Source organism: Crotalus tigris, unplaced genomic scaffold (genome assembly GCF_016545835.1).
Source record: "Crotalus tigris isolate CLP2741 ecotype Arizona unplaced genomic scaffold, ASM1654583v1 scf7180000017551.9496454, whole genome shotgun sequence".
NCBI classification, from domain to species: domain Eukaryota; kingdom Metazoa; phylum Chordata; class Lepidosauria; order Squamata; family Viperidae; genus Crotalus; species Crotalus tigris.
In genome coordinates, this window is record NW_024096469.1 from 6,616,540 (window position 1) to 6,629,483 (window position 12,944).

Sequence of the window (12,944 nt, forward strand, 5' to 3'; positions counted from 1 at the left end):
AGTTTGAGAAGTGATTTTTTTAAGTGACTTTTTTTTGCTGTCATTGTAACTTCCAGTGATTGCTAAACAAATAGTTGTAAGTCAAGGACTACCTGTAAAGATGGACATTATCAAAATAAATAGTTCCAGTATTACTTTAAAGGTTAAAGGAAAATGTATCCCTATTTACCAGGAAAAAATATTAGAACAATTTGCATAAGGCAGTCCTGGAAGAGACCAGACAATTGGTAAAGGTCTGAGAACATATAAAGGCAGTTATATGTGTCTGGTGTCTCTGAAGAATCAAAACTCCATGCCAGTCCCAGGATTGGTACAAATGTCTGTCTGTGTTAGGTATATCTCTCAAATGGTAGATCCTGTTTCTGAGATTCCTGTTAATACATACTGATTCATCCTTGTTTTGCCCCTCTAAAACCAGTGGTCTGCTCTTGGAGGAGGCACCATGGATCTTTAGGCTTAACAATGTAAGGAAGCTGTAGTAGGTTAAACAATCCAGTCTTGTCCAGCATCATTTTCCCAGAGGTTACCAAAGAGGGACTACTCTTTACCTCCAGCAGCTGATATATTTTCTTGGGAATCTTTCATAAGGGACTTCGTCAAATATATTTTGATAGCTCAAGTAAACAGTATCTGTTGGATCAGCTGTATCCACCGGTGCACTTCATACAAAGAGTTAATTACTCAATATCACATCATTCACTACACCTAAATATTGCCTGTAAACTCTCAAAATAACTTTTTAAAAGTCCCAAATATTTGAAATATTTTTTCTAATGATTTATTCTAAATAGGTATTACATTTTATTTAGCCTTTTTCTCTGCAGCACTTCTTAATATGAATATTGCATTGACCGCTTTGGAAATCTCTGCTAAAGATACTATAAAGTATTTTAATATTTCTGTTATAACACCAGTACTTTCAAATTTTATTTCTGTAATATTTTCTAATAGTTCTTCCCTGGATTCCCAACTTGAAAATATAACTACTGGCAGGTATATCCAATCTACTTCCATAACAAAGAGAGGTGCAAAGTATCATTAAGTGACTCTGCAAAGTCCTTATCTTTCCCTAATAATTCTTTGTAATCCAGTGAATATATTGGCTTATGCAAGCATATGTTAAATTTCCATTTTCTTTTTACCATTTCTTCAATACCTCTGGATTAGTTATATTTATGTTTTTGCTTGCTGTAGAGATGCAAGCTGAGCTTCTAATGTGGTTTTGGGTAATCCCAAATATTCTGGATAGAATTGATCTTCCTGTTTGGAAACATTGATTTTTTGAAATCTAGCGCAGTTACTGGACTTCTATAGCAATTTTCCACATTGAATTCTTTTAATAGATTTTTGTTTATTGGATTGTCTCTGTTTTGCATCTAAGTAAAATCACCATTACTTTTGATCGTATCTTTCTGCATATGTTGTGTATATATTTGATATGTAATATGTTTTTTTTATTTGTATACTTAAATCAGTGTTCTTTTTTTTTATTGAAAATTTTTAAATTTTACAAAACAATACGGTTCCCTTCCCCAAGCCCCCCCCCCAACCCTCCCATGCCCTCCCCCGACCTTCCCAGAGCTGAATACAGGCTTAATTAATATTTTTTTCAAAAAGTCTTAAAACAAATATAAACCATAAACAAATCTAAATACATTAATTAAACAAATTGTAAACTAGTTAACAATAATATATGTATAAAAAAACAAAAATACAAGGAAATACGAGGAAATAGGAAGAAAGAAAAAGGAAAAAAGTCTATAAAATATCTTAAATTTTAAGTATAAGTTATTGAAAAGCTAGATAATATTTTTTTATATCCAACTTATATTGTATAAAGTCTATCTATTTTTTCCATACCAAAAAATACTTCTCTTGCGATTGGTCTTTCAAGAAAGCTGAAATCTTTGCCATTTCCGCCAAATAAGAAACTTTAAAAAACCACTCTTGCAAGGTAGGCAAAGATTCCTTCTTCCAACATTGCCCTACTAACAATCTTGCCGCTGTGATTAAATTTAACATCAATATAGTCTCCTTAGTATCACAATCAGAAACAATACCTAACAAAAACAGTTGTGGGGTAAATTTTACCCTTCTTCTAAAAATTCTTTGAATATTCCACCATATCTTAATCCAAAAAGCTTTTATATTTTTGCATGACCACCAGATATGATAATAAGTAGCATCCAAACATCCACATCTCCAACATTTAGGCTGTAAGTCAGGATACATACGAAACATTTTTTGTGGATCAAGGTGCCATCTATGAAACATTTTGTAAAAATTTTCCCTTAAATTTTGGGCTTGTGTAAATTTAACATTCCTCACCCAAATAATTTCCCAAGTATCTAATAGAACAGGTTCATCAAAATTTTGTGCCCATTTGACCATACATTCTTTAACTAATTCTACTTCTGAATCCAATTCTACTAACACCCCATAAATTCTCTTAATATGGGTTTGTCTTTGATCTTTTATTTGTTTTAATAAATTCTCATCTTCTCTAAGCAAACCCACATTACGATCTATCTTCCACCTCTCCACTATTTGTCTATAATGAAACCATGAGTAAATAATATTTTCTTGTATTAAATCTTCCAAAGATTTTAATTGCCAATTTTTACCATTCCATCTAAGTAGTTGTGCATAAGAAACGCTATCCATCTTGACTCCTCTCCTTATCCCTTCTATCACATGCCCAGGTATAGCCCATAGTGCAGGGGTAGGCAACCCAAAACACTCAAAGAGCCACTTGGACCTGTTTCCCACCAAAAACAAAACACCGGGAGCCGCAAAACATTAAAAATAAAAGTAAAAATATGACTCTTGGGAATATCCATACCATTAAAACAATGATCACCAAGAGAATGCTTTAAGAGAATAAAATTACATACACACAAAGGTAAAAAAAGGATATATGCAGTGTTATCTTCATTTTAGATGTCAAAAGGGTCTCTCTCTCTCTCTGTCTCTCTCCCTCCCTCCCTATCTGACCTTGGTCTGCCACTCCTCTTCCCCCACTCTCTTTCTTTCTCTCTCTCTTTCCTCTCTCTCTCCCTCCCTCTCTCTTTCTCCCCCCCCCTCCTATCTGCTGCTCACCTGGCAAGCTTCAAACTGTTGTCCAACAAGCTAGGGGTGGGCAACCTCGTCTCTTTTATGACTCATGGACTTCAACTCCCAGAATTCCTGAGTCAGCCTAGCTGGGCTAGCTAGCTCTCTCCTGCCCTTCCTGCTTCCTGCAGAGACGCAGCAAAGGGAGGAGCTCCGTCCAGTAAGCTTTTCAGCTCCTCGGAGAACACTGTGAGTGCACTCTCTTTTACACATACACACACACAAACACAAACGCACACACACAGAGAGAGAGAGAGATAGAGAGAGAGAAGCAGGGAAGCGCAATTGCCTCTCTCTGTTTCTCTCTGCAAAGGCAGAGGAGGCTGGGAGCCACAGGGGAAGGCTCAAAGAGCCGCATGCGGCTCCAGAGCCGCAGGTTGCCGACCTGTGCCATAGTGGAATTTTAAAATCACTTCTATAATATTTCCTCCAAACCCGAAGTAAAGAAATCCTTATGAGATTTAAAGACCCTATCAACCTTTTTATTAAAAATTAAATAGGCATGCCATCCAAAAAGTAAATCCCAACCCTCTAAGAGGAGTATTTCTACATTTGTTAAATTAACCCAATCACTTATTAATGTTAAAACCACAGCATCATAATACAATTTCAAATTTGGTACCTTGAGTCCATCTCTCTCACGAATATCCTGTATAATTTTAAGTTTTACTCTTGGTTTTTTCCCTGTCCAGATAAATTTGTTAATACCTTTCTGCCATTCATTTAAATTAACCTCATTCTTTAAAATAGGTATCATTTGAAATAAAAAAAGAAACTTTGGCAAAACATTCATTTTGATTGCCGCAATTCTTCCCAAAAGAGATAATTGCAACTTCTCCCAATTTTCCAAATCTCTTTGTATATTGACCCACAGCCTTTCATAGTTATTTTTGTACAATTTTGCATTAGAAACAGATAAAATAACCCCCAAATATTTTACCTTATTGACAACCTCAAAATCTGTCAGCTTAACCAAAGTCTGCTTATCCAGATTAGTCATATTTTTAGGCAATATTTTAGTCTTATTGTTATTAATTTTAAAACCCGAAACCTGTCCATACTGATGTATCAATTGTAATAACTCTATTACAGAATAAGTAGGTTGAGATAAGGTAACCACCAAGTCATCTGCGAAAGCCCTTAATTTATATTCTTTTTTATTAACTTCTATTCCTTTTATTTGCTGTGATTCTCAAATTTTAATCAACAGTATTTCCAAAGTTAAAACAAACAGCAATGGTGACAATGGACAGCCCTGTCTAGTCCCCTTCTCTATTGTAAACAGCTCTGACAAACCCCCATTAACTATAAGTTGTGCCGTTTGCTTTTGATAAATAACATCAAGAGCTTGTAAAATTTTTTCCCCAAAATTCATTTTCTCCATTAATCTTAACATAAATAAATCAGTGTTCTTTGAAAATGTACAAAATGCATAGAAACAAAAATTAAACATAATCAAGTGTTTCACTGGTTAAAATGTCAGTGTCAGGTTTTTAAAGTCAGTTGTCATGGTTCCGAAAGAAGAACCTTTTCAAAGAACTTTGAGGCCTTGTTTACCTTAAAGAATCCTTTTATTGCTACATAGCTTCTGCATGTACATAATGAAGCCAAAAACTGAATTCTCCCTCCCCCAAACACCCATAACCAATTAGTTTGAACTGTGAACTTTCCCTCCCATAACTCCTCTGGTTACAACTGACTTTGGAAATACTGTACTGAAATATTGTTATGGCTAACTATCCCCCAAGTACATACTTTCCCCCCTCTCTTCTAACATTGTCTGACTTTAACTCTACAAGTGATACACAGGTTAAATAAAACATGTTTGCTTCTTCATATATTGTCAAGCAAGAACATCTGATGTTAGCAGCCTTGACATTTTATCTTAACAATTTTTCTAAAGAGAATAATCATTCATACATTTAAAATTTGCTATTCATATTAGAAATATACTTTTCAAGGCAGCAAAACAGAATAATTGATTTCTGTATACAAAAAAACTTGGAGGATATGACAAAATATTTCAGCATAATCGAGAAGAATTCATTGAACCTAGTCTTCACTACAACAGAATGATCCATTAAAGTATAATGAAGGAAAAGCAGTGACCAACTTCTATCAACTCAGCTCTGGTGATATATGATACAGCATACTCTTATATTAAGAAACAAGCAAATTTGTGTTGTGCTGGTAATCCATATTCATACGTAGTGACAAAGATTTCACTCTGGATGGATCACAAGATTCCTGTGAAATTTATAGTGAAATTGTCTGAAAACAAAAATAGGCATCTTCTGCTGAAAAAGAAAAGTAAGAGGATAACTTTCTGTCTTCCCAGGGAACATGAAAAAGAGGTACAAAATCGGAAAAGAGGCAAACGACCCAGAGGCAGACCAAGAAAAAATGTTGTAAGTAATGGTGATTTATAGGACCCATTGAAATTACAGTCATGGGGGCATTCTTACTTGTAGATAGCTGGACTTCACCTGCTATGGTGCCTGGTAATCTCTTGTATAGTCTTGTTGATTCCTATTACTTGGAATCAATAATTATTCATCATTGGCAACATCTAATTTTAATTAGGAAAATACAAATCTGTCTGTAGCAAGAAACTTTTACATATTGAAATATAATAAGCAAATTATAAAAGCAAATTCTGTTGGCTCTGAAAAGTAAATGGTTATCCAGAAAATTGATTGTGTAAACTTTATTTAAGAAAATAGAATTTCGGCAAGATTATTGAGTAAGTGGGTCATATTCATGTTGCTGTCATTCTGCTCTGTCTCCTATTTAAAGGAACCTGAAGCCCCATCCAGGAGCAAATCCAGCAGCTCTTCATCCTCCACCTCCTCTTCAACTTCCTCTTCTGATGAAGAGGAGGAAAGTGACCTTGAGACAAAGAGAAGTCAGCGGAACAGGGAGAGTCACCCAGTGCCTCAAAAGAAAGCTCAGATTTTAGTTGCCAAACCTGAAAACAAGGACTCAGCTAGGAAGAAACGTGGGCGGAAGCCACTGCCTCCTGAGCAGAAGGCAGCCAAGAGGACAGTCAACCTAACCAAGGTGCTTAAAACAAATAGAAAGGAGGTAGGAGGGGGAGGGGGGGCCAAATTGGCAAGCAAGATGCAGCCACAACACAATGCTCAAAGTTCTGGCATTGCCATGCTTAAATCCCACATGAAGGAAGCACAAGGTGCCTTTGGTGGCTTTTGTTCTGGAGCATCCTCCAATGATAACCTCTCCAGCATAGTGAAGAATTCTACAGTTGGAAGCCCAAATTGCGGTATCAGCTGGCAAAGCTCCATTGTCCATTATATGAGTAGGATGTCACAGAACCAGAGCTCTGCAGACGCCTCTGCAGTGGGACGACTGACTCTGAAGTCAGCTATGTCCTGCAAGAGCAACCTAGGTTTGGATTTAAAACTAAAAAACCAGAAGGGTTCCGGAAACTTGGAATTGACTGTGCAAGGATCCAAAGTGACCAAGAGACCGAGTGGCAATTCCTTGGGGGAACAAAAGACAGGAAATTTGCACAATGGCAACAAAGTTCCTTCTGGCTCTCCCAGCACCCAGCCAGCTTGCAACCAAGAGCTCAACCTACAAGCTTTAAATCTGCAAAGTGTGAAGAATGGGCCAAACTCCACCAGCGGTAACCACATTTCTCACCATGGCTGCGGGGCAGTTGGCAAAGGCAGTGGCAACAGTTTAGCAACAAAGACAAATGTATCCAAGGGCAGCGGGCCTGGGAGTGGCCAGAACATTGCCAACACAGGGGCAACATCAACAGATGCAGATCCTTGCAAAGGTGAGAAACCGGCACAAAGAGCATCTATTAGTGAGAGAGATGGGGCCACCAAGAGTAATACCACCTGTGCCCAGGTATGTCCCACAAAAGACAAGACTTCAGGCATGTCAGAAGGGAGCACCGGAGAAGAGGAGACTAGTTCTGATTCTGACAGAGATTCTGCTTCTTTTCCTGGAGGAGACCAGAATACGTCTCTCTCTATCCAGACTAGCCAGGACTGGAAACCTACCCGGAGTCTTATTGAACATGTTTTTGTCACAGATGTGACAGCTAATTTGATCACAGTAACTGTTAAGGAGTCTCCAACAAGTGTGGGGTTTTTTAACCTAAGACATTATTGAGCTCCAAGGCAGATAAGCATTCTTCCTCCATCTCATTTGACTCTTGGATATTAGAAGAAGAAACAAATCACAGTAGTTAGCAATCAGAGAAATAAGCTTAGGGACTCTTTTGGCTTTACTTGTGTTACTTGCCAATTCAGAGGAGTGTAGTGAAAACTACAACCCCATGCTTTGCTGTACTTGAATACTTTAGCTATATGATTTGAAATACCAGAGGATTTTATCATTCAAGAGAACAAATATATATTCATATACATATATATATTCATTCTCCTGAATAGTTTCTCTAAGAAAAATAGTTCCTTATTTTTTCTTCCAAATGATGAAGTTTCAACACTTCTAAGCTCCTAGAACTAATTACATTAGTTTGGAAATTTGTGAACAGATCTATATTTAGGATACCTGCCAAGGGCCATATAAAACGTTTGTCTTAAGGGAATGTATGTAAGACATACTTCCAACTTGCTTTGGAAACTAGAGGGTATGATATATAAGACAGCATTGGTTTGGAGCTGGGACTAACAGCTATCAAGTGAGTTTGGTTCAGGTCAAGCATTGATCTCTAGAACTTTCAGAAATAGCAATTCACTTGTTTGGACCAGTGTCTCAAGAACTTGAAAAAAAAGTATGCTTTTCAACCTGCCAAATATATCAGCAGATACAGGAAATCAACCTTGGAGAACTGCGGAACAATGTTCTCAAGAACTTGAGAAGACAATATGTTTTTCAACTTGCCAAATGTCAGCAGATGTCACTCAGAGGAGAATGCTGTCTCCTTTTCAACATCTGAGTGTACATGAGTGTACACATGAATATGTAATTCAGGAAGCTTTTACACATTGGAAAATTCTATATGGAAACCAGTTCCATGTAAAATGTGATATGTGTAAACCATTGCTTAAATAAGCCATGTGTTCTGAGGAATTATATATGCTTATATGGTTGAGACCCGTTGTGAGTCCCCAGTGTGTTCACGTACACATGCACACAGATACACATTTTGTATGCTGTTGCTTACACAGAAGAAATGGGAAGAAAGCAAAATTAGAAATTTTGATGATGTAGAGATTTTATAAGAATAAGATGCCTTATAATGTGAGATGAAATACTATTGATGGGTGCTGTTCAAAATGAGTTGAGAATCTTTGGAATCAGAAAGCAGGTTTTTGAAGTTTCTATGCAATTGTTATCTTTTGTAGGCCTAGATGCTCTTTTGAGTTGGGAGTTTGATTGTTTGCTTGCAGACATTTCATTACCAAACTACGTAACATCATCAGTGTTAGTGAGTATGGTGTTTGCTGTCTGAGTATGGGGTCACACACCCCATCAATACTGGCAGGGCAAATTGGTGTACTGTATAAAAACATGGGGCAAACACCAGAGTCACTAGCACTGATGATGTTACGTAGTCAAAGAATGAAACATCTGCAAGCAAACAACCAAGCTCAGAGAGCATCTAGGACTCCACAGTCCGATCCTGAGGTACAAATATTCTCTTCTGTTGGTGATATCTTTCTACTTACTCTTACCTGCAATAACTACAAAAAAATATTGCAGATGGCAAGATAACATTGTGATACAAACTGCCACTTACTTTTATTTGATCTCTACCTATGTCCTGTCTCCCAATTAAATTCTGCTACAGGGCATCGCTACAGGGCAGAAATGATTGAAACCTCTCTTTGTTTTATTGCTCCAGCAAAGGCTGGCTTTATCATTACCTTGAGTGGGAAGCTAATGTAGGAAACCAGAGAGGATAAACTGGAGTGAAAACATCCTTGAACCTATATTTAATTTAGGCTACCTGCTTTTTGAAGTCAAGTGATGATTCAGTTTAGGTTTCTGTTATTTCTCTCAGAACAGGTGCTTCCTGTTGGTCAAAAGCCATGGTCTAGGTTTGGGCAGCACTAAGCTCTGTCAAGTCAATTGACAGTCAAGCTCTGCCAGAATTTGACTGTGTTCTAACAGTGCGCTTCTGTGATAAGTCCCCATACTTATAGCACACTCAGTAAAAAGAAACCGGTAGAAACAGGGAATGTTAAATTGATTATAGGGAATTTTATTGAAATGGGTATTTTTGCATCTTTCAAAGTCATAAAGTATGTAATGTTGGATCACTGTTTATCAGACCCATTCTACGGTAAAGCGATGCAAAGGTTTTGTTCAAAACTGTATGTTAAGATCACAGTTTACTTTGTTGTGTGTATTTCGTAATGTGAAATTGGTTTCCAGGTTTTCGGATCATTTGAAGCATTGGCTTAGCCTACTACTTTCCTTGCTCTTTCTTGTAGTTTCTCTTTTGTATTGCTGATCCTTTTATGCTACAGCCATACGAGCTGTGAAGCTAAGAAAAGGCAAGATGGCAAATTTATCAGGGATAAAGTGTTGCTCATGCTTATATTAGCTAGTATGATTTTTTTAAAATAAATTGATGTGGAAGCTTATCTTTTTCACCAAAGTTTAATCACATAGAAAACAGTTCCAAGGAAGTCCATGAGATTTGCTTCCATAGAGCTGTAATTTAAATTTAATATGCCGGGTTGTAAGTGCACTGAATGAGTCTTCTGCAAACAGTGCTCCTAGTTCTTTACGCCTACTCCTCTTGATGTGTACTGCTGCTGAATAAGGTAACAGAAGCTGACCCAGGGTTTTCCAAAGGGCCCGCCTCTAGATAGAATGCCTCAAGCTTCAGGCTTAATATAATCTATTCAGGTAGCATTTTCAGAATTTCATAACCTTCCTGGTTTAGCCCAGAGCTGACTGGGGTCTCAGCTCTCCATATTGGTTCCAACTCACCCTATTAATTCCAACAATATTCTTTGTTTAAATCAGACGGCAGAGGAGAAATCTCTGTTTGCTAGTCTGTGAGGATGTGACTTGTTATAATGTAAAAGAGACCACCCAGTGGCTATATTATAAACACCTGAAAATAGCATAAGAAAACAAGGCATTTGTTCTGAATCGTAGATTTGTCTGGCTTTCTCATTCAGTGCTTTTAATCAGGTGCCCTCTTTTCCGCACTTGCTCTCCATTAGTGCAGTACTCTGTAAGTTGTGTATTCCTCGGAGTCAGATTACACAATTCCCATTTCCCTTTTTTTCTGGAAGTCTCCCCACCTCAACAACTAACCTCCTTAGAGTGCCCAACATTATCTAGGGCAGTGGTTCTCAACCTTTTAATACGGCGACCCCCGGTCACACGGACGCGGCGCGCATGTGCGGCGGCGCCCCCATGCGCGGCATGCATGCGTGGCGGCGCCCCCTGAGGGGGAAAAATGGCAGATCGCGTTGTTTGGCGACCCCCATAAAATGGTCGTTCGACCCCAAATGGGGTCGCAACCCATAGGTTGAGAACTGCTGATCTAGGGGCTTCTGTCCACTTACTTTAAGATGTCAGTGTGTAATACTGAAGGGGCTGCCTTAGTCGATCATTTAAATGCCTTTGGTAAAATCTGCCAAATTTAGATATTGTAGACCTAGAAGATAATGTCAAAGTTACAAAGTGTGCTCTTTGTAGTAATTGGTACATCCCACTTGGATAGTATCAGTGAGGGATCTGAGGAACTCAGATGAGAATGCCTGCTGTCTCAGCTCTTTTGTGCATTTCCTGTGGGAGCTGTCCTTGGCTAAATTCTTTTTAATTTCTATCATGTGCCTTTTAGTTCTGGATGCATGTTGACAATATTTTGATAATTCTGCCAAAGTAGATGTCTCTGTGGAGAACTAAGATTCTGGAGCAGAGTTAGAAGAGGAGGATACACAGCAATTCAGTTAAATGAAGTCAGCTTTCTCTTAGACCCACCCAACCCAGCCTTTCTTGTAGAAGCTACTATCTTTTCCCATTAAATTCCATTAAAATAATGGCTAATATTGCTTATGGACTTGAAGAATTTGGTGGTTTCAGAAATAGTTCCTCCCACAAAGTTCTGTTGTCCCCAGTCCAATTTCTCAGGTCCTTGCTATGCTGCCTATGTATGTATGCATATGCACCTGTATTACTTTGCTCTTGCAGGACTGCTGCTTCTGTTAGCCTACATGCAATGTTGTCTTGTTGTTCTTTAAGTTTCGCAAGTCGCTTCTGCTTCTGTTTATTTTCAATACTCATTTTTTTCCAACTGTTATCTGTAATGTGCAACTATTTCCTCTCTCAGAGATGCATTCCTCCTTTGGGGGGGTTGTCTACAATGTCAGATTCTTAATTCTGGTTTTCAGTCAGTTCCATTTAAAACAAGCTTTCTAATCTCCAGCTTGTTTGGAAAACTGAAATGCTCTCCTTCAGAAGCTCAAATGCTGTGCCTTTTGGTTAACCAGCTGTTTCAGTTTCAAAGTCCAAAGTCCTAAATCTCTTATCTGAATGAGCAAGTTGGCATATTCTTCCTTAGTTGTATATTGGGTATGCAACTGAATTCCAAAACCTTGTATAAGCAGATGATGCATGTGAGTTCACTAATTAAGGACTCAATTTTATCAGTAATGGGTAGATAATTGAACTTGATGATAATCACTGCCCCTTTTAATAGTCAAAGCCTACCCTTACATGTTTTTCTTAGGCTTGTTGCTCTTCCTCTTCTGTGCATGTTATATCTATGTAACAAATTGTTTTTAAAAGTTCTGTTGCTACTATTCCACATTTTTAAAACTTTTTATAACTGTTGTGTTACTGCATTAATCAGGTAAATATTTTTGCTTTTGGAGTAACTTAATTACTCTGTTTACACTGAGCAAAAGGGCTCAGTTTAGTCTTGTGATTAACATTAATAACTGCAGTACCAAAAACTAAAGGGGAACAGAGTTACTTTATATATTACAGTGTTTCTGCTACTCCAATAAATATTCACTCTATTCTGTTCCAAGCTCAGCGAAATGCCTTTGCAAGAGACTCCTAAGAATCGGTTCAGTGTTTCTTGCAATGTGTATCAACCACTGTATGTTCCATTTTTTAAAAAAGCCAAATAGTTCTTGTATGACATTTTCTAATTGCTTTAACTGGAGCTGCTTCTTTGCTTTTATACTAAGAGAACAAAAGTTGGGGATGTTATTACCCTGGGAAAGCTTAGCTTCTTTGTTTGAGTGGGACAGACTTTCCAGGCAGAATATTAAATAAGGCTGACAGCAGTGTCTGTCCACTGATCTCACTGTGGGTTCACTGATGCACTGGGGTTTATTTGTTTGACCCTGGCTGTGTAGCTTGCTTGGTTCTGTTGTGTGATGTCTATCTCCCCATTTTTCTTACCACTTACTCTAGTTTAGACTTGAGATTACTATCTTGTTTGTTTTATTTCTTTAATTTATTTCCCATCTTAAAAGAACTTTTAGACTACATTATGGCTGGACAGTTTTTGTATAACTTTCAATTCTCTGTTTTAGTATCAATAAATATTTTTGTAACTTAACTGACTGTGGCTTGTTCTGCTTCATTTGGATACTCTCTTTACTATTACCTTGTTTTCCTACACCTAATCTTAAGATAGTAATTCATTTATAACACATATTTTACTGACAGTGCAATCTTATACATGTTTATTTAATAAAATCACACTGCACTGTATGGGTTTTATTTCCAAGCTTCTGTATATAATTTCAGCTTACAGAATATTAACTTTACCAGTATAAAAATACCTGCTGATACAGACTTCAGAAGTAGTAAATGAGAAGAAGAAACATTAGAGGCTTCAATCAGCAGATGTGAAG

At 37.5% G+C, this 12,944-nt stretch overlaps 1 protein-coding gene across 1 annotated transcript in view; it reads left to right on the forward strand.

The window, feature by feature from the left end:
* CBX2 (chromobox 2) overlaps positions 1 to 12,646 on the forward strand; it is a 32,717-nt gene extending 20,071 nt beyond the window's left edge. The window contains exons 4-5 of the mRNA XM_039345723.1: positions 5,450 to 5,519; positions 5,908 to 12,646. Coding sequence (XP_039201657.1) covers positions 5,450 to 5,519; positions 5,908 to 7,254 — 1,417 coding nt within the window. The 3' untranslated portion in view covers positions 7,255 to 12,646. The remainder of the gene's footprint in view (positions 1 to 5,449; positions 5,520 to 5,907) is intronic.
* Positions 12,647 to 12,944: the final 298 nt, after the last annotated feature.